Here is a 21,186-nt window from a genome sequence, read left to right as displayed (position 1 = left end):
ACAGCGCATTCCACGTACGAGAACTACGACGAGTCTACGTTATTCTCAGTCATCCGTTTATCATTTTCAGCTGCTAAATACCTTTCTTTTCAACGTAGCAATAATGAATTTTTAGCCAAAGCCTGTGCTATCAGATCAAAACAAGAGGGTAAAGAAGGATCGGTCTATCTGCTAATCCTCGTAACACATGATCAGGTCTTTGCCTTCCTCCAAAACAAAAGACTATCCCGCTTTCTTCTCCGGGGCTTCAGCTTTCGATGTGCTTCCAGCTTCGAAACCAATCGACTGGCAAGAACTGCATCGGCCTGCCCAACAGTGGATTTGATGATGTCAATAGCATCCGTCTTAATCGCTCGAATGGACGGATCAGCGCCATGGTCCAGGAATAACTCTGCGATAGTACCTAATCTTTTGCAGGTGGATAAATCGAGGCCATCTTCCCCGTGTGAACTCGCCATCATCTCCTGTCCTGTTACTGACAATAGGTAGAGCAGATGATACCATGGTACACGACTGGACTCGTAGCCGTCCGCTGGAACGTTTGGATCAGCCCCATACTGAAGTGCGACTGAAAAAAACTTGATATCGATCCTGTCGTGGTCAAGGGCAATCACAAGAAAGTTTGATAGGCGAGATTGGTCGTACATTCCGGAGTGGTATTGCTGTTTCAGAGTGTGCTCGACGTATGAATAGAACCCTTGTTGAAGTGCAAACTCCAGGAAACTGGAAGAACCAGTAGCCATGGTGCACAGGTTTGTCCAGTCAGGCTTCAAGGCGTATGGAGCATTTTTCTGTACTTCTTTAATCCACTTCTCGGCATTAGCAGCTCCTCCTCGAAAGAAGCTGCCGGCTGCTTCGTTGAGATTGAGCAGAATACGGAGATTTATCTCACTATTGACCTCCTCCACGATTTTTGAGAAGTCGAGGCAATTGGAAGTGAGGTACTTGAAACGCGGGAGGAAGGTGGGTTGGGAACCATCCAATTTCTTGATACAGCGTAGAAAACCGGTGCAGAGGGACAAGACAATTTGATTGTTGGTGGTGTTGGATGCCGAAGTGAGTGACTGGGATACTTGGTCTTGGAGGAGATAGTCTTTCACAGTCCTGTGTAGGTATTCCACTTTGGCCCAGGTCTTCTGTTCATTGAAAGCTGGACTTTCGAGAAAGCCACCACATCGGCTTTTGATCCGGCGTCTCATCTGGTCGGCAAGGTTGTGATCTGCCTCAACAGAGAGGCAGCAGATGTTGTCATCCAGTGCTTTTTCCGGGCCTTCTTCCGCGTACAGGAGAACCAACAGTGGCACTGGATTTTTTGCAGTCTGAGTTCTCCGGAATATTCCTGCAGACTCCTCAAAGTATTCACTCTCTCGGATCTGGGCCCAAATCCCATCGAAGAGGTTGTTAAGTCCAGGAGGGTATTTGCTGAGTGCTGCATGCAGCTCTTCGATGGACCCACCATTTTCCAATTTATGGAGAAGCAAATTCGTCACAAGCTTGACCCAGAGGAAGACGCCTTTTGCTCTTCTCGTAATGTTCCCGAGAAGCTTTTGACACGCTCGCACCTGATCTTTCATTTCCATCCGGTCTTTGAACACATCATTCTCGTAGAATCTGTCCGTGACATACAATGCTATGTCAGAAGCCGTCATATTCTCCATGTGAAGGCGGGGGAAGTGCTTGAAACCGCTCTCGAATGGGATCCAGGGCCGGCTGGCGACACAAATTTTGACGTTTGACCTGCCCGCACAACACTGGAGGATGAAGCTCACTAGATCCCTTGGCTCTCCGGTAAACTCATCGAGACCATCAATCATGAAGAAGTGTTTGACGGAGCTATCCGATACTAGTGTTATGAGAGCCTGCTCAAGTTCACTGGCAGACCAATCTCGGGTTTGAAAGCCGAACAAGGTGCTGTATGTCCACCTATCAGGAAACAGTACGGGAATGAGGTCAAGACAGCCGCCGATGGCTTCGTATAGCAACGTTCTCAGCATACCGTCCTTGGACATTTGCATGGTTGTACCGGCATTCCAAAAGAAAAAGCCAGCTTTACGGAGTGAATGGTCACCGGTCCAAGATTGGAGGTATTTCGAAAGATGAGCGTCATCGTATAGAAGCTTCATGAGGGTCGACTTTCCGGAGCCTGGTTTTCCCGTGATCCAATAAAGCGGCCCCGAATTTTCCAGCCAGATACGATAACTGTCCCAGGTTGCGGGCCGAGAGTTTTGGTTCTCGAGTTGTCTTGCAGGAAGTTGGTCCCACCAACCACCAGGGTCGTCCGATTCAGAATCGCTGTCATCAGCTTGGGTTCCGTCCGCGTTATCGGTAACCGTTAGAGAAGTTTCGGATGGGGCATCGATATCACGCTCCCGCGCTACATGCGACATAGCTTCTGCTGTCGCTCCAACCTCCACCCCTGTATAGGAAGATTGATCGGCTTCTCCAAGATCGTGGAAGACCCATTGATATGTCTTCTCGTGCGCCTCTGATATCTGCAAATGACGGTCGCGCATATCGTGAAACTTCAATTTTTCCATGATTTTGCGTTGTATAACCTCCTCTCTTTGCCTTTTGGTGGTCTCGGAGATGATGGACGCCAGTTGGTCACTGTCTCCCTGCTCCTGGATCCGATCCATGTGCTGCCTGATGTTTTCGAAAAGCTGCATTTGGGAATGCTGATTCCTTTCTTCTAGCCGAGAAATTGACTGATCAAGGTTTTCACGGAATGTGATGTTATTATACTGAACGTGCTCGGTAAGGGAGGCAATGGCGATCATGCCTATCTGAGTGCGATAAGCGTCGAGGCGTTGGGACAAGTCCGCAATATTGTCCTCCTTCCAAACAGACCGGAGAGCTTGGCGGAACGTGTTCCACTGTTTGAATGAGCCCTGCCTTTTAAGGTCCGCGATGGCAGCTAGGAGTTGTTGTGCAAGACTGTTGCAGTCGGCACAAAGCAATGACAGCTGTTCATCGAGTTCGATGAGATTTTCTTCATGGAGTTCTTGTGGCGATAGTGAATCTTTCTGGGGTTTTCCCTTTTCTTTCCGATATCGAGTTGACGTGTACGTGATCAGATCGTTGAATGCCAAAATACTAGTGGTGATGGTCTCGAGCTCGGTATGCTTGACGAGAGCTCCATCTTGGGAGTTGGCTATTTCCCGAGTTCTGTCGATGAGCTCGCCTGCAAAGCTGATGAATTGAACCACATTTCCGGCGATGCCTAGAGCCGTGAGAGGGTCAGCCATGTCCCAGGCAAAGAGATGCAATCATAAAAAGTTTGAGATGAAGAATTTGGGGCTTGGGTGGGGGCTTAAATGGCGGGGCGTATTTGTGGGGCTCTCAGCTCCGCAGCCTTGCATACTGTGTATGCACACCGCCGGAAGCATGGTTGTCCAGCGCAATCTACTACGGATCCCCGAAGATTTGTTTTGTACAGATAGTACGTATATCCAGTGCCAATGCAAGGTTTGGTTCAAAGCCCCCTCGGTAAACATGGCCTCATTAAGGCGACAATGCATGGGAGGATGCACCTCAGTTACGCGCGGCCGCAGGTCCATTGCACGGTCGTTTGTGAAATACATGAACGAGTTGCGGATGCGGGCTTCAGGTGAAACACGCCCGTACGGAATCCGAGATAGCAATGGAGTTTTATACTTAGATATTTCACTAAGCTTACTAGTATAGATCAATAGAGATACATAAAAGTTTGATACTCGTCGCAATAAATTAAATTGTAAGATATTCTACATGAATGATAGTTCGTTTTATACCTCTTACTCGTCCTTACCTACAGCCGTCTCTAGTACATCAGCACCACATTCGCAGCATAAAGCATCGGGTAATTTACACTCCCAGTGCCACTGAATTCCAACTTCCTTGATTATTTCTGCTGCAGAGGGGCGCAAACGTGGGTCCAAACTGAGCATCTGAACGCAAAGCTTGATAGGAAAGACCATAAATGTATCAGTACAATGCTTCATAGGAAAGGCCATATACATATCAGTACAGAACGGATCTTTGCTTAGATCATACAGACTTTCTAGAAGATCAGTGACTTCAGTGCGGTTCGCCTGGAACGACTGGTCTTGCAAGTTCCGCTCGCGAGTCTGGCGCAACTCATCCCAGTGGTACGATCCTGCGAGCGCGCATATCATCTCAGCGAACACGCACCCGAGGGAGAATATATCGGCAGCCAGGCCACGGGGCACGTCTGGGTTGTCGCGATAGTTTTCTATTACCTCAGGTGCTGCCCAAACTTTCGTAAATGAGGGTAGTGAAGAGGTATCGGCATCTCGAGCAGAATCATATGAACGTGCGATCCCGAAGTCCGAAAGGTAAACTTTGAAGCGCTCTGAGTGGCGAATACTACTCATTCGCATATCTCGGACGAGTATGTTGGCAGGTTTGATATCCATGTGCTTGATGACGTAGTCTTTGCTGCCGTGGAGGTAGTGTATTGTGTTCGTCAAGCATCTGAAAAAGCTTGAAAGGCTTTCCAGAGCTTCAAGCTGAAATTGAGGCAGATAGTCAGGTTTTGCGAAAAGTACTGGTGCTGTCCAAGTGATGCCTGCTTCTACCTCCTTGCCCCAGATCTCATGCAGGAAGCTTTCGAGGTTGTATTCTGTGACTGGGTAGAGCAAGAGATTCGCGCTTTTCGGCGCTGGAAGCACATATGTGCCAATGACACGGACAATATGAGCGTGGTTGAGGTGTTGTAAGTGAGAGACTTCATCGGCGGCTCTCTCGCGACTAAGTTTGTTGCGGAAGAAAATTTTCTTGCGTGCAAGTCGGATGCGTCTGCAAATCACGACTTCGACTGTTGGACCAAGATCTGTGCCCTCGATCAAGAGGGGGAGTTCCTTCGGGGTTGAGAACTCAACATGTTGCCCGATTCCAGACCAATTCTGCTCCAAGGATTGTGGAGGTACAAGGTCTCGAAGTTTCAGGATGTGAATCCAGATGTTGTTCTTTTTGGGACGGATGCCACCAGCTTGCCTAGCCACGAGGGAGTGCTTGGATGGGTTTGACTGTGCAGTCTTGAAGCTAATGGCCATGCTGCTTCTGAAACTCAATACCGCACTGCTTCTCACGGCACTGAAGGATGACCGCGCAGTCTTGAAGCTGACCTGGTCGCTGAATCGTCGACTTTTCCTTTCAGGAGTGACGGACACAGTCGCACGACCAACAACCTCATCACTCAAAGCAATTTCCGCCTCGATGTGTCTGAGCTCGTTTTTCAAAGGCGTTAGGATGTCGCGGGCGGAGTCATTATCTTTCCACGGTTCCCTTTTCAGGACTGCTTGGTCAATCGAGAAATCTCTCGCATAGCCTTGCAAAAGTTAAGAGAGTTGACTACAAAAACTTTAGATCTGTGAAAAATATTTTGCATGCGGTATACTCACTCGACTGGATCACGACTAAATTCCGCACGGTCTGTTGTTACAGTCTGCATCGTAGTGTGGTAGAAACTTCTGCGCTGGGCCGTAGAGTGGCAAAAGCGGAGTGCTGTTGAGATTTTGTAAGGTGTTCGCCTGAGTTCTTGTCAGCCTAGCGGTGTGGCTGCAGATGTATGCAGCCCCGTTGTCTCAGCCTTGCATTACACAGCCACGTGCAGCGCATGAGTTTTGAATGTCAATCGCCATAGTCTTCAACTCCCGGGAGCAGATTGAGACGCAAAGCGACACAGTTCCGTGCGTAAGTGATCTTTTACCTTCGAAAGCAGCCAGCATCGAAACAGCTCACAAAACGAAGAGTGATTAAATGTAAAGTGAACCATGACTCCGCCTGCATTGCAGCCTTGCACGAGGCGCAGCACTGACACGTCACCGATTGGCACATTGGCCGCCGGGAGTAAGCTGCAGATAATTTTAAGGTGTTCAGCGGTGTAACGCGTTAGCAAACAGAATTTCGAGTTGAGAAGGGTGGACTTTCCTCGGATTGTTTACAGAAGGAAAGTGTGTCAAGCGACTCGGTCTGGCCTCTCCTTGGATAACGCATTACCCGTGCTGGTACCGCGCCACCCTCAACAGCGACACTCTGGTCAATTGCGCCTTCGTCAGCGGCACCATGCGCCCTGTCCATCATTGCCAACGTTAGTTGGAGAGGTCATTCGCCAACAAGCTCGCCGCGCTTCCTGCCAGTGAGCAGACTGTGAGCCCAGTCGGGGTACATGAATTTTGCCGAGAAGTCAGCCTCGATAACGAAGACGCATCCTCCTCGACATGGGCCAATCAGTGTGTCCGCAATACAGCCTAATTAGGGGCGGAGCCGGATCGAGCGGTGGTCAGCCGCACTTTAGGGCTCATAGAGGATCCTACGAACAACGCAAGAGTACTCGGGAATAATGAGACATTCCGTATGGTAACGACTACACGGTAGTATTCTCTATGTTGCATGGTGAAAACTAGATCGTAAAATGAAGCTGAAGCGGTTAAAATGCGATGGTAATAGCAACAATGGCGGCCTCCTGACTCAAGATCAGTCAGCTCTTGGCAAACGCCTCACAATCCTAACGAGAGATAATATCGAATGACTGTATCATAGCGATCCTTGATGCGGATGAGAGGATCAAGAACGATTCGGTGGTGCCACAATGCTGAGTCGACCTGCAGACCAGGGGTAAATTCCGCGGTGCCGTGCTGCTTACCCAGAGTTCATTCTTCAATTCAGCTTTCAGCCTGACATGTATTGTCCTCATGCCCATTGACTCTCCTCAGACGAAGTACCCTTCTATTCCCCTCGTGACAATTTAGCCCCTTCAACTACTTGCGAACAAAGAGAGAGAGATCCTACACGAAATGTCAGAAATGATGTCCCAGAGAGCCTTGGAGAGCCGAGCCGACTACACGGTCGGCTGGATTGCAGCCTTACCCATAGAAAGAGCTGCTGCGATCGCCATGCTCGACGAGCAGCACAAGAAGCCGCTTGATTTCGTCCAACCGGTTAGCGACAAGAACTCGTATACCTGGGGGAGAATCGCCGAGCACAATGTAGTTCTCGCATCGCTGCCTGCAGGTGTTTACGGGACAACGTCAGCTGCGACCACGGCAACCTCGATGGTCTCTTCGTTCCCTCAGATTCGCATAGGTCTTATGGTTGGCATCGGGGCGGGCATTCCACGGCCAGACCAAGATGTTGACATTCGACTTGGTGACATTGTCGTCAGCCAGCCATCTGGCCAGAGCGGCGGTGTCGTCCAATACGACTTCGGGAAAGCCAAGAAAGAAGATCGATTCGAGCGTACGGGTTTTTTGAGTTCACCGCCTCAGGCTCTTCTCAATGTGCTCTCCAATCTCCAGTCCCAGCACGAATTCGGATCCAACATCCCACAAATTCTCGAAGACATGTTCGACAAGCATCCTGAACTTGCTAAGGCAAAACCCGGAAAGTCCAGCTATAAGTACCAGGGACGAGAGCAGGACCGACTATTCAAGTCATCCTATGCTCACAGCCGGGGCAGAAATTGCAACTACTGCGATCCAGAGCAGGAACTTGAACGCGAAGAGCGCGAGTCTTCTGAGCCAGAGATTCACTACGGCCTTATTGCCTCTGGAAACACCCTGGTAAAAGATGCCGCCATCAGAGACTCGATCGTTCAGAACCTCGGTGACGAATGCTTCTGTCTCGAGATGGAGGCAGCTGGTCTGATGAATAACTTCCCTTGTTTGGTCATAAGAGGAATTTGCGACTATGCCGACTCTCACAAGAATGATCGATGGCAAAGATACGCCGCTGCAACAGCTGCAGCGTACGCCAAGGAACTTCTCGGTGTTATTGAAGGCGAAGATGTTGAGAGGACTCAGAAGGCTATCGATGTCCTACAAGACAGTTAGTTTGCCTCTATTGTACCCCGAGAATCACTAGTGACCACCCAAACAGTTGCCAAGAACGTGACTCATATCGAGCATGCAACGCATGAAATCAAAGCCGGCGTGGAACATCTTTCCTTGGACGGCCAAACGCAGAAGATACACTCATGGCTGTCTCCCCCAGACCCGTCAACGAATTACAACAAAGCTCTACAGCAACGCTCTCGGGGATCTGGCCAGTGGTTCCTCCAAAGCCCGGCCTATCCAGCATGGAAGACAGGCCGAAATTCATTCTTATGGCTTTATGGCACTCCTGGATGCGGCAAGACAATTCTGAGCTCATCAATTATTGAAGACCTTGGAAAGAGTGAAGTCTGTTCTCGAAAACTGCTCTATTTCTACTTCGACTTCAGTGACAGCCACAAACAGTCTTTTGAACATATGATCCGCTCGCTTCTTGCTCAAATTAGCCACGGAGAAAATGTCCAAAGGCATCTAGACCTTCTCTACGCTTCTTGCGAAGACGGAACGCGGCAGCCAAACATCAAAGCGTTATGCAAAACATTCTGGAATATGGTGCAGCAAATTGGCGAAGTCTGGATTGTCCTGGATGCACTCGATGAATGCCAGACGCGAAAGGAATACTCAACCGAAAGCCTACTGTACTGGCTGGAGCGCCTTCGAGGTTTTCGTCACGACGACGCTCTGAACGTTCATCTTCTTGTAACCAGCCGCCCAGAACCAGACCTCAAGTTGGCTATTGACAGATGGGCCTGCAATCAAGATATGATTTCGATTCAAAGCGGTCTGGTTGCGGAAGATATACGTGCATACATCCACATGAGGGTTAGACGAAGCTATGGCCTTAAGAGGTGGCAATCGCGACCGAAAGTTCAAAATGAAATCGAGACTACTCTTTCAGAGAAGGCCAATGGAATGTAAGATCTGGGTCACCATTCTTGCTTAAATTTTACTAAATTGAGATATAGGTTTCGCTGGGTTTCGTGTCAGCTAGATGCTCTTGAGAACTGTGTTGATTATCCTACACTACGAAAGGCTCTCGAGTCGCTACCAAAGACATTAGACGAAACGTACTCCCGAATTTTGGCCAACATACCGCCCGAGCATGAGCATCATACAATACGGATCTTGCAATTTCTGACGTTCTCTGAGCGGCCGCTGCGGATTAACGAAGCTGTTGATGCGATTGCAGTAGAGACGGATCGGAAACCTTACTTCGAGGCAAGAAACAGGATCACGTTTCCAGACGAGATCTTGAGGTACTGTTCCAGCTTGGTTACCTTGGTGAAGAAGGAGTTACAGCTCGCACACTTCTCCGTTAAGGAATATCTCACGTCTACTCGACTCGAGAACAGTTTCGCTAAGGACCTAGAAGAGACTGCCGCCAGGACGTCACTCGCAATGATCTGCCTCGCATACTTGTTGGAATTACCGGATAATATTCCAACGAGCAAGATCCGACAGTCATTCCCACTAGCACGGTATGCTGCCCGACACTGGACAAGCCATGCGCGAGTATCCGATGGCTGCAGAGAAGCACTCCGTATGCTTACGATGGACTTTCTTACATCTAAGAGCTCCTACGGAGTCTGCTATAAGCTCTACAATCCAGACGAGCCACAACTTGTGGATTCATGGACAAGCTCGTTGTTACCGTCTCCCTTATACTACGCATCACTTGAAGGGGTGACGTATATAATTCAAGAGATGTTGAACAATGGTGCGGACATCTCTACTATCTGGGGCAAGTACGGAGACGCTCTCCAGGCTGCTTCGTCAAGAGGGCATCTTCAGGTGATTCAAACGCTGCTCAATCATGGAGTTGATATCAACATGAAGAATGGAACCTACGGGAATTCTCTTCAGGCAGCTTCGTTTACCGGACAAACCCAGGTGGTACAGCTACTACTCGAAAAGGGGGCAAATGTCAACATGAAGTGTGGAACTTACGGGAGTGCCCTCCAGGCTGCTTCAGCATTCGGGCAAGTTCAAATTGTTCACTTGCTACTTGGGAAGGGTGCCAATGTTAATGCGAGGGGCGGAAACAGGAATAATGCTCTCTACGCTGCTTCGGAAAAAGGGCATGCTGATATCGTTCGTATGCTGCTTGAAAGAGGCGCCGAAGTTAATGCACAGGGTGGGAAACACGGTAACGCCCTTAGGGCTGCTTTAGAAGGCGGGCACATTGAAGTGGCTCATCTGCTACTTGAGAAGGGCGCCGAAGTCAATTTAGAGGACCGAAACTGGACCAATACTCTCAACAATGCTTCAATGAGAGGAGACGTTCAAGCAGTTCGTATGCTACTCGAAAAAGGTGTCGATATGAACGCTCAAGGCTCATACTTCGGAAACGCCGTCCAAGCTGCTCTAAGGGGGGGCAGTGTACAGATTGTTCAGGAGCTACTTGACAGGGGTGCCGACATCAACTCCCAAGACAGAGATTTCGACAATATTCTCTGTGCATTTTCGTCCAAAGGGAAGGCGGAAGCGGTTCAGACTCTGATCAATCAGGGTGCCGACGTCAACGCTCAGGGCGGATACTACGGCAATGCTCTTCAAGCTGCTTCAGCCGAAGGACATGTTCAAGTGGTTCAAATTCTGCTTGAAAACGGTGCAGACGTTAACGCCCAGGGGGGAAATTACACCTACGCTCTCCACGCCGCTTCGTATGGAGGACATGAGAAGGTGATTCGGGTGTTAGTAGAAAAGGGAGCCAACATATCAGCGACTGATAACGAGGGACTCACACCACTGCACGCAGCAGTTTTTCAGCACCTCAACGCAGCGAAGACCCTATACGAAGCAGGAGCCGACATTAATGCTCGCGGAGAAGATGGCTCCTCCCCTCTCCACACGTCAACAGATTATGGCCAAGTTGAAACGACGGAATGGCTCATTAGCCTGGGAGCAGACGTGGACCATGTGGATATGATGGGCCGAACTCCATTGCATAATGCAATCTATGACGGAAACGACAAAATGGTGGAACTTCTACTCTCTAAGGAAACCAACACCCACCTTGTTGATGGATATGGGAAAAGTGCCTTTGATTGGATACGGCAAAGCAAATACCTTTCGAAAAAGTTCGACAGCTTCATCAAAAGACCTCCAACTAACCGGAAACACGACGTCACTGACCATCTATGTCACTCTATTCAGAAGCTGACGACACGTCTATTGGAAAATGATGGCCACCAGATTTGGCCAGGGTATCATGAACTTGGTCACTGTTTGATGTATCTGGGCGAGCAGTCTGAAGCGTTGACCGCATTTCGACAGCAGATGACTGTTGATTCCAACGGGCTGGAGGTCACTCAGGACTCGATTTGCGACGGCTGTGAGGAAGATCCTATCCGCGGTTATCGATACGTGTGTAAGACTTGCCCGGATGTTGATCTTTGCATCCTTTGCTGGAACAATTCCACGAGCAACACTCTACCATCCCGTTGCTCGCCGAGACATGACTTCATGTACGTATGTGAACTGACTGGTGTAGAGAAGAGCATTGGTACGATTAATGAATTTGGAGAAACCAGTGTTGGTTGGCTTGAACGAATTAGAAGCACCTTTGGTCTTCGACTCTGAAGTAGTTGGATTTGTTAGTTAGAAAAGGAAAACGGCGTTAACGGACCATTTTACACGGACATACAATAATACCATTAAACCGGCTGCGCATAGTCCATATACAAATTTCGTTATTTTGTTCACCATGTGTGGGCATTCCAGGAAGATGACTGATGTATGGTAGGACCGTCGTGGCATTGGTGTATGGATTCAGGGTTGTGTAGCTACTGGCTCTCTAAGATGCAAGTAGAGATATTAAGGCTAAGGAGTGTACGAAAAAAACTACTCCACGCACAACTTCCACATCATACGAGCCGAGAATTGCAGCAAACCCGGCTTCCGCTACTTTTCGATCTTACAATTGACAGACGCCATGACAGAATGTCGGAGGGCTTGCCAATTCCTACCGACCAACAGTATGTTGGACATACGGAAAATTTGGAGCGAGCACTATGCATGGGTTGGACGGTGATTTGATTGGAATTTCCCTCCTTTCATGGTGTCAACACCACTGTAGCCTAGCGAACTACAAGGAATTGCCAAGAATCCATGAAAGCGAAGGAAATTTTACTATGGCAGTCACTTAGGAAGGCGTCTACTTTTCTGATCACCCCTCTCATTATCGCTTCCACAGCGACGGTGGCAGCTTCTTCCTGTCCGTCTGACCCATTGAGACACCCCGAGCTTCAATAGCCCTGCATGTCGTAAGGGAAAGGAGCGCTAGCGTTCTCTCCTTTCTTGCGTTTCTCATCCAGTAGCTTGTACCAGTGGATTACGAAGGTTGGCCGACAGATCATAGCCAGAACTGTATCTTTTGCCATTGGTTCTTCTGGTGCATACTCTCCCATAGAGTGCGCTAGAAGCGGGCGGATCTCATAGTGACAGTACTTGCACAGTGCCTCTGCATGCAATGGAAACAGCGGCTCCTTGTCCTGACGCACGACAATCGCACTTCCCACATGGGTCTGCCACTGCGGGGAAGCCCAACCCCAACCCACTGCTCCTGTGCGAAAATTGAATTTGGCTTTCGGATCGCAGCATACGTGGAGGAATGCAGCGTCCTGGTTGTTGAAAGGGTTCTGGTCTTGGAACATCTCATTATCCTGGTCGTTCGCCCACTTTGAGTTTGGGGGGCAACGTCTTGTGAAGATGGGAAGTCCGATGCGTTTCGCAATGTCAGAGGTGTCGTGCTTGGAGAAGATGGGATCCGTCGAAGGAATCTCAACTCCCTCGAATTGGGGTTTGTTGAACGTCCTCTGATCGCCGATGCAATTGATCTTGACACCTTTGACCTTTGTGCTGGGGGATTGCTGGGTAGGTGGTGCAGGTTCGTAACCGTACGAGAGGAAGTAGTCAGTGATGTGTCGGAAGTCATTCATGTCGAGGTCTTTGCAAGTGCTCTGATCGACTCCGAGACCCACTTTGCCGTAGGAAATGATCGGGCCTCGCCAGTCATGGTATCTTCCGGGTTTGGTAGCAGTGATGGCTGCAACGCTGTTGTTGGGGTTTGATCCATCGATGAGGAATGTGTCACGAAAGGAGACGTATATTGTGTCTGACAGTTGTCTCTTCAGAACCGGATTGTACTGAATTGTCGCGGGCCTTGGAAAAGAATTAGGGCCCAGAAAGGTCTTGGCGTCGGGATACTGAAACTTGATGCCTTCGTCTTCGTCATCGTCATGCCACTTGCAATGAAGCCAGATGAATTTTGGCTTCTTTTCATCGACTGGAAAGAGGATCGCTCGAAGATGCTCGTCAGTTGGTCGGCTCGAGACGTCGAAATTGGAGAAAGTTGCACAGAGGAGCTTGTGAGTAGGCCAGTCGACATGTTGGCATGTTTTCGAGCAGTACAAGGTACTCTTACATCGGCCGCAGAGCCGAGCATTAGTTTTGTTGCACACAGTACATGAACCCACAGCGTCGGGGGTCGTCATGGTTTACTGTGTGAGAGGGGATGGTTTGAACCATTAATGCCTTGTGAGATGGACGTTCAACTTAAATGCGGAGAGCTGAAAACCTCCACCTGCAAGCATCAAGAAAGCAGCTTGTCAAGCTGTCTTCTAAGACCTTTTAGCTTGACTGAATCGTTTGTTGGACACCCTACCTGCAGGCTGGCTTTGTGGGACCCGCCAACACATCCCCCACCTGCAAGGTGGCGTGCAAAAGCCTACCGCATACGGTTAAATATTTGAAGAATCCCTGCTCAGTGAGGCGCAGTAAACCACTGTGCTAAGTGTAAAAGATAAAGCTGTTTTTGCCAGAAACTGCAAAGAGCTCACTTTACATATTCTGTAATATCAACATAGACTATTGCGGGCAGCTGGAATCCACGTTCCGCGACGTGTAAAAATACCTGCTAACCTTTGCAACACCATTGTGTGTCCACGACAACAGCTATAGAACTAGCTTAGTATAAATCCTTTCACTTAGAGGTCGATTCTTGTCTGTTAATTCTGATCCTATCCTTGGTCAGAGCCGCATACTCTGTGTATCTCTTGTGGACCGCCGAGCTGACATAATGGATTTCAATTTCGTTGAGAGTACCACTGAAGTCAAACGTTACACGAGACTTTCTGCACTCAGCATTCAAGATTTGGCGTGTACGCTGCTCACATGGGTGGCACGTCCACCTCGCTTAAAGGCATGCTATCCTATGGCATGCCGAGGCGATTTCCTAAGACCTAGCCTTGCAAATGCGTGTTTCGTGAGTCGTGACTATCTCCCTTCATTCGGAAATGTTTGGACGAGCAGCCTCCCGTGCTTGCCGATCGGCAGGACACGGTAGGCTGCGATTCAGTGTGAACCCGTGTAGCCGCAACAATCTTCCAGAACGGTACCGGAGCTCGGCTAGTGTGGTGGGTCTCGCCCCGCCTGACGTCCCACCAAGGCCGTCAGCGTTGTCATTCAGTTCAGCCGCATGCGGCTACTGTGCCTTCACAACAAACTATGGAAACCTCAAGCACGTATGCTTGCGCATGTTTAACAAATGATAATAATAATTTCTCGAATGAATATTTTCTCTTGTGACCTCAAATTACGTGTCAAAAGTCTACATCACTCTATCTATCATGCGCAACCGCCTCTCCATGTGGGTCCGCGGACATGGTGTATGGTTACACAGCATTTGCCAGCCACCAGTAAGGTGCCGCTATCTCATCATTAGTGCCACTTGGAAGGACATCTGACCCTCGTATTAGTGGACTTGCTCGCTACCATGATTCCATAATTTCTCTAGCCTGATTGCTCTCTCTGGTCAAGGCCGGTTCTTGCTCAATTCTTTGTAATTAAACCCTCTGATATCCGAAGAACGACCTTTATGAGATTTCGTCGTCATTTTTCAAGTGATAAATTTAACAGCGTTTTGTTATTATTATTTCTTCCACGACGACGCGATTTCAAAGCCTTGTCTGCAAGCGAGCTATTGGCCAACAGTGGGTCTCACCGGCTGACACGTCAGAACTAAGTAGCGTGCGTATTTCCCCTCGTGGAGAGAGCCGCATATATGTGAAAACTTTGAACGCCCATACCTTTCCGTATCTGATCCGTCACTCCGGCACGACTTCAGCCTCGTCACTCATCAACCAACAAGGAGTCACGAGCCCATGCATAGCCACGATACGCTCTGAAGGCAGATCCTAGGCACACACACCTGGCATGTAGTTCAGCCTTGTCAATCCGAAGCCATGTTGGGAGACGAGGCTGAAAGCCTGATAGGTATAACCCGGAGTTCCACTTCAGAGCCTTGTCTGTTATTCCCGACTCATGGCCATCTTGTCTTCTAGTCTCACGTTTCCGGCAAAATTCTATCAAAGCCAGCCATGTCCGGGTATGGCATGTCGATCTTGCCAACGCACCGTCCTGCTACAGTACCAGCACCAACGTCGCCAGAAGAAAATAGCACCAACTATCCAACAGCCGCCTCAAACTCTACTCCGGCACCAGATGCTGGTAAAGCCGCTCATGAAACAAGTACCTCTCAACAGCCAGCTCAGCCAACATGCGGAACACCACAGCCGCCTGTCGCTCCACCTCCCGGTCACCCATTACTCGCTGATTACATGGGCCGAATGCCACAGATCGCCATATTCAGGCGCTTTGGTGCCACCAACGCCTTAGACCTCCTGTACAGACAGGCAGAAATAGTGCAGATGGAGACGCAACTCCGCGACCTTCAAGCAAATGATGCCAAAACCGAAGCTACAGCGTGGTACGCCAGGAATTCGTACTTCCTTAGCGATGATGACAGTGAGCAGTGGAAATTATTCCAAGAGCTACGCGTAAAACTCAAAGAGTATAGTAAGTACATCACTTAAGCTAGCTTAACGACATTTTATTCTTCGCATCCATCCCACCCTCGGCCTCGCTCTTTGCTTACTCGAGCCGTCGTCCCCAGACGAAGCTCTCGCCTTGCAGATCACAATCCTTTCGGCCGACACGCCCAGCGACTACGACCTCCACTGGCTACAACATTTCCTCTGGTCCGAAAAGATGGAGCCCGGGATTTCAGGAGTTGATCGCAACATCTGGGGCCACCACGAAAAGCCGGACGAGCACGCACCAGACTTGGTGAGCTTGCTTCCACAGCGGAATGAGGACTTCTTTTCAAAGTGGATGACCGAGCACGTCGTAACGCGGCTGCTGAAACTGGACAAGGGACGCGAACCTGACAAAAAGCGCGGCGTTGTGAGCTACGAGAGCGACAAAGTGCTCCGATGGACGTTTGCTTTCTCGACTGCCATCGCGTCTGTGCTTCCTGTCTTGTCAATCGCCATCCTATACGCTGTGCGGTCTCAAAAAGTGCGGCTCGCTCTCATTGCTATTTTCAATGTCGCGTTGGCTTTTGCCATTTCCCTGCTGGCATCACCTCGCATTGTCGATACCTTCACGGCATCATTCGCCTTTAGTGCCATCAACGTAATTTGGTTCAGCAGCTCCAATGGAACAGATGGGACTTGAGGAAATTTCAAATTCAAAACAAAACACCTGTGAGTAAAGAGCGTCTGGCCTGTGCTTCCAATACATCAAAAAGACTGAATGAAACATACTCGACAGGCCACTTTCCTTTTGTATACCTCTTGCAGTATACAACGAGTCACCACACATCTTTACATGCACCAAGTTCCCGACATATACGTTACAGCTGTACACAATGAAAGGGGGGGTTGTCCAGCTACCGTTGGAACAGAGTAGATGAAGGGGTGGATCGAGGAATCGATCTACGTCCTTCCCTGACCGGCCTCTTCATTATTGTTTTCCTTGTCACTGTCACCCTCTCTCCCTGAAGCATCAGTTTTCTTCTTCTGGTCGGTGGACTTGTTACTTTTCTTGTCTTCCTCATCTCCGTTCTTCTTGGACCCGCTGCTCCCCTCCTGCGGACCGTTCTGCGATGCCTTCACTTTGCGCTTCTCTTTTTCCCTCCTTGCGATCTCTTCATCTTCCCGTCTTGCTCTCCTTTCACGGTCCTCCCAAGTTTCTGTGGAGCCGACCCCGGTCAATCAGCAATGGTAATACTTCAAAAGGCAGGCGTGGTCTGAACACTCACCTTTCGACAACTCACCATACTTCGGGACGCACCCATTGCTCTTTCTCGATTCAACGGCAGGCCTTGCTTGCTGTTGCCAGCCACCTTCGTCAAATATCTTTTGCAATGCGTCCGAAGAAAGCGTCATCGGCACCTCTTCAGGACTCTCTTTCCCAGCGCCTTCCTCCCCCTCCACCACCAAGAACTTCCACTCCCACATTGTACGCACTGGGCTTTTGCCGGCACCGACGGAAGATGCCGACCCAGGACGACACTTGAGCACGATCTCACCACGAACCTTTAACCCATCTACGACAACGACGTCGTCGAACCACTTGACACAGCTCGCAAGGCGTCCAAGGTCATGGGCGCGAATAATGTTGTGGGCGCGGGCTGGCCCGGAGGTATCTGCGTGGGGATCAACGACAGCCGTCATCTCGACAACGTCGCTGCCGTTTTCCTCCCCCTCCTCCTGCTGCTCCTCGGACAGAATGAGTCTCCTGTTTGCGGAAACAGTGATTCGTACGGGCGAGTGTTCCTGCCACCTGAATGAGCACTCGTTTAAAAACAACCCGGGGTAACGTCCGCTTAACAGCGCGTCTCTCAACACTGGGGTTCAACACTCACCGGTCTCGCCGTCCCTTTGACACAAGGGACATGACAACACTTGAAGATGTAGTCAAGGAAGCTTTCCAGTGCCGTTGGGACCTTCGCTGCGAAGGGGTCAGATACTGTCGGCGCTTGCCCGCGGGTCATGGGCAACAGTTCGGCGTGGAAAAGCATACAACGAGGGCCATGGATCATGGCTACGGTCATGGCTGTGGGTTTGTTCTCGAAGGTGACAAGTCCAGGATGGTGGGCGATGTGAGGCTGGGTTTCGCTGCTCAGGGGTATGCATATATACTGAAAGAGACATGGACGCAGGTACTGCTGGAGACCACAGCGGGGTAGCGGCTAATCGGCCAGGCGCCGCGCGAGGCTACTGGTCGTCTGAAGAGGGGAAATAGCGGTGTGTACATTGCTATCTCGTGGTTGCCAGGTTTCTGCGCACGAGCTGTATGTAGTGTTCGGGCCGTTGGAGCGCGGGGTACTTCGAGGCAGGTTCCAAATGCAGCGTGTTCTCAGATATGATGAATGTTGACCAGGTTTTCTGTAGAAGAACGATATTTGGATCGAAGCTCATCAAGAACGTGGTGCTGCGCCCGTGTCTTGCCCGAGGCTATGACAGCGCAATGGCAGGTACTTGGTTCTGGAAGGAGTGTTTGGCGCTAGTAGGACAACTCATGAGCGCTATTGATAAGTGTCTGATTGGAGCTGACAACGCTTTGGCCAGTGCGGCGTTGAGCCTGCTGCCTGCTGGTACCATGAATCAAGAGTTCAACGTCTCCTGACACAGCTCACTTCGCTTTCTCCTTAGGGGCGGCCGTCTAGAACATAGGGACTGCGCATGAGACCGTGTTTGGTGTATTGCCCGCTATAGCTGAACCAGTGCGACCGTGAGAACGCTCAGCTTGTTGGTTCTCAGCCTTGGAACGTGCGAGTGTGCACAGATACTTACATCCCAAGCCCTCACATGTCCCATACAGATCGGGCGCAGCCGCATTAGGAGATCAACATTGCATTTATCCCTCAGTCTAAGTTATCTGGGTCACGAGATCCCAAGCCATGAAAGCGTTCTGGAGTCGTTGCGTTACGAGCAGCGGCTCAAAGTATGTCTCTGCCTCAGGCCCTCAGGCACTCAGGCCATAAGGCATGACCACCTCAACAAAAAGCCACTGGGTTCGAATAACTCCTCGAGCGCGCTCAACGTCGTCGAGGTGAGCAAGAAGGAAGGCAGAGGCTATAGGAACTGGACTCGGAGGGAGAACACGCGCTATAGAAACAGGCTCTTTGGAAACCTCCTGTTGTTTCCCGTTCTACCCACCCAAGCGTACCCCAGTCTCACCTGAGGCCCATGCTCGCAGTAATCGCATAGATATGTGGTTGGCAAAGTATGCTTCTAGTCTCCACAGAGACGGGTCATATTATCAGGACATGTGGTCTTCAACTGAAAGACCTTTCCGCTATGTCCAGCAAAGAGGTAGACGAGAGATTACATAATCTACGAGTGGCTTCTACGCCTCACAAGTGGCGGTAGAAAAAGGCATAGATGTTGATTAAAGTTGGGGCAATTACCAAACACGACCCCCCAATTGTGCCGAAAAGCCTAAACACGACCTCATCAAAATTCGTCTATAAAATATCAACCTTCTTGTATGTAAGATACTTTTAGTAAATTAAAATTGGCAGAAAATTAAGTTTCCAGCACCTTCAAGCAGCTTTAGTGTGCTTTCCCCCCGTGTCTTTCTGGGAGGACTATAAACCGCAGTGTCCTTGCCTTTGATCCCGTGCACGAAAAGTTTTGGCCTACAAATCGCCTTTGGCTTTTTCGAGATGATGCAGAGGTGTGTTACATTGGATGTGTGTCTCTTCTACAACGTTACGATTGGACGGACACCTCCCTCGCATATGCGATGTCTTAAAAATAGTCAAATTACGCACGTTAAGTTTCACAAAGAAGGCCAAGACCAAAATTTTCTGCGTGTGTTTTGTAATTGTAACACAATGCGGCCGCATATCAAACGCTTCTCCCCTGAAATTCTTGGGCACAAGACCCACCTTGCCTACTTCTTATTAACCTGCTGAAGCTCTTTCTATCTACAAATTCCAGATACCGGTGCCAACTCTTCACCATTCATGGTACTGTAGCCGAAACCTTCGGCCGAGCCACCAGGTGAACTCCTTTGCGTTCCGGATGATATTATTTTTCTGACCCCCATGAGGATTATTAGCTTCCATGCTTTTCGTATCGCCACAGGGCCTGCTAAGGAGAAGGCGTAAGTGGGTTGATTTGTTGATACTGTCACTTGCCTTTGTCCTTTTACTCGATGCATATCCCCTCATTTGTGTCGATCACACACAACGCGTTTCGCCGTCGATGTTTCACCCTCAACACAACGAACGAATATTCATAGCCAGCATGCACTGGAACAACGAAGCGATTCTAAGATCAAGGTGGAATCAAGCTGTCTTGGACTTGGTAACATACCTCGGTGCGGACAACGTTTTCGTTGCGGTGCTTGAAAGCGGGAGTTGGGATGGTAGCAAAGCTGCACTACAGGAGCTGGATGCGGAGTTGGAGCAGATGAGCGTACCCAGATCTTTTATTTTCGACGCCGTGACGCACAAGAATGCAACAGAACGGATCCCTGCTGTTGGCGAAGAAGGCTGGGTATGGACACCAAGGGGCAGAAAAGAGCTTCGTCGTATACCTTACCTGGCCAAACTAAGAAATCGTGTTATGGAGGAGATGATAAAAGCCTCGGGTGTAGATGAGAGGCCTTTTACCAAGGTTCTTTGGCTAAATGATGTTGTCTTCACGGTCTGTGCCCTCACCCCATTCACTCACCACAACTCCATCCCGTTCATATTCTGACCATACTTCATGGGAACACAGACATCAGACGCCCTCAATCTACTCTCCACTAATGGTGGTGACTATGCTGCAGCATGCAGTCTCGATTTCGCCGCGCCGCCAGCCTACTACGACACGTTCGCACTGAGGGACACCATGGGCCGCAAGACGCTCACGCAGACATGGCCGTACTTTTCTTCGTCGGCAACACGCAAAGAAATGGCGGCCGGCCGTAGTACGGTACGCGTGCAGTCGTGCTGGAACGGGATGGTGGCGATGGATGCAGCGCCTTTCACTGCCGCGGAGCAGCCACTCAATTTCAGAGGAATCCCGGACCAGCTCGCCGCGCAGCATCTCGAGGGCTCTGAGTGCTGCCTCATCCACGCCGACAATCCCCTCAGCGACTCCAAGGGGGTTTGGCTGAACACAAACGTGCGCACGGCATACGGCGCTAATGCTTACGACATTGTCAACTCTACACCACACCTAGTATGGCCTTCGCCAACGGATCGAATCATGGGAATGTGGCGTAATCGATTGGCAAAATTATTTGGCGGAGTTAAGGCTCCCATCGAGGACTGGGTAGTTCGGAAAAGAGTGCAAAGTTGGATGGCTGAGCAGCAAGCTGCAGGGATGCCGAATGAAGAAGCTGGGGTGCACTGTCTGATTAACGAGATGCAGGTTCTTATCGAAACCGGCTGGGAGCATGTTTGAATGTGGGAGTGGAGTTCTGCTACGTCATCACCACATACCATAGGCCTGGCCATCTTCTCCTCTTGGACCACCTGCAATGCTTCAAACTCGCGGGATTCTACATA

General features: G+C 49.9%; 6 protein-coding genes across 6 annotated transcripts; 3 read left to right on the top strand and 3 right to left on the bottom strand.

The window, feature by feature from the left end:
* Positions 1 to 191: 191 nt before the first annotated feature.
* LTHEOB_11076 (P-loop containing nucleoside triphosphate hydrolase) lies at positions 192 to 3,245 on the bottom strand (the record flags this gene model as incomplete). Its single annotated transcript, XM_035507792.1, has 1 exon — positions 192 to 3,245. One exon carries the CDS (start codon positions 3,243 to 3,245, stop codon positions 192 to 194), a length of 3,054 nt encoding a protein of 1,017 aa, XP_035366829.1.
* A 3,561-nt stretch (positions 3,246 to 6,806) lies between these two features.
* LTHEOB_11075 (uncharacterized protein) lies at positions 6,807 to 7,832 on the top strand (the record flags this gene model as incomplete). The annotated part of the gene is made up of 1 exon (XM_035507791.1): positions 6,807 to 7,832. One exon carries the CDS (start codon positions 6,807 to 6,809, stop codon positions 7,830 to 7,832), a length of 1,026 nt encoding a protein of 341 aa, XP_035366828.1.
* Positions 7,833 to 12,079: 4,247 nt separating this feature from the next.
* On the bottom strand, positions 12,080 to 13,327 carry LTHEOB_11074 (Zinc finger mynd-type protein; the record flags this gene model as incomplete). The annotated part of the gene is made up of 1 exon (XM_035507790.1): positions 12,080 to 13,327. One exon carries the CDS (start codon positions 13,325 to 13,327, stop codon positions 12,080 to 12,082), a length of 1,248 nt encoding a protein of 415 aa, XP_035366827.1.
* Positions 13,328 to 15,335: 2,008 nt separating this feature from the next.
* LTHEOB_11073 (uncharacterized protein) lies at positions 15,336 to 16,349 on the top strand (the record flags this gene model as incomplete). Its single annotated transcript, XM_035507789.1, has 3 exons — positions 15,336 to 15,341; positions 15,470 to 15,689; positions 15,787 to 16,349. The coding sequence occupies 3 exons, from the start codon at positions 15,336 to 15,338 to the stop codon at positions 16,347 to 16,349; spliced, it is 789 nt and encodes a 262-aa protein (XP_035366826.1).
* A 260-nt stretch (positions 16,350 to 16,609) lies between these two features.
* On the bottom strand, positions 16,610 to 17,730 carry LTHEOB_11072 (uncharacterized protein; the record flags this gene model as incomplete). The annotated part of the gene is made up of 4 exons (XM_035507788.1): positions 16,610 to 16,866; positions 16,936 to 17,452; positions 17,542 to 17,627; positions 17,700 to 17,730. 4 exons carry the CDS (start codon positions 17,728 to 17,730, stop codon positions 16,610 to 16,612), a joined length of 891 nt encoding a protein of 296 aa, XP_035366825.1.
* Positions 17,731 to 20,398: 2,668 nt separating this feature from the next.
* On the top strand, positions 20,399 to 21,082 carry LTHEOB_11071 (Polysaccharide export protein; the record flags this gene model as incomplete). The annotated part of the gene is made up of 2 exons (XM_035507787.1): positions 20,399 to 20,857; positions 21,050 to 21,082. The coding sequence occupies 2 exons, from the start codon at positions 20,399 to 20,401 to the stop codon at positions 21,080 to 21,082; spliced, it is 492 nt and encodes a 163-aa protein (XP_035366824.1).
* Between the last annotated feature and the right edge of the window lie 104 nt (positions 21,083 to 21,186).

The sequence above is a fragment of the Lasiodiplodia theobromae genome, assembly GCF_012971845.1.
Source record: "Lasiodiplodia theobromae strain AM2As chromosome Unknown scaffold_44, whole genome shotgun sequence".
Taxonomy (NCBI): domain Eukaryota; kingdom Fungi; phylum Ascomycota; class Dothideomycetes; order Botryosphaeriales; family Botryosphaeriaceae; genus Lasiodiplodia; species Lasiodiplodia theobromae.
This window is presented reverse-complemented; position numbering and strand designations above follow the sequence as displayed.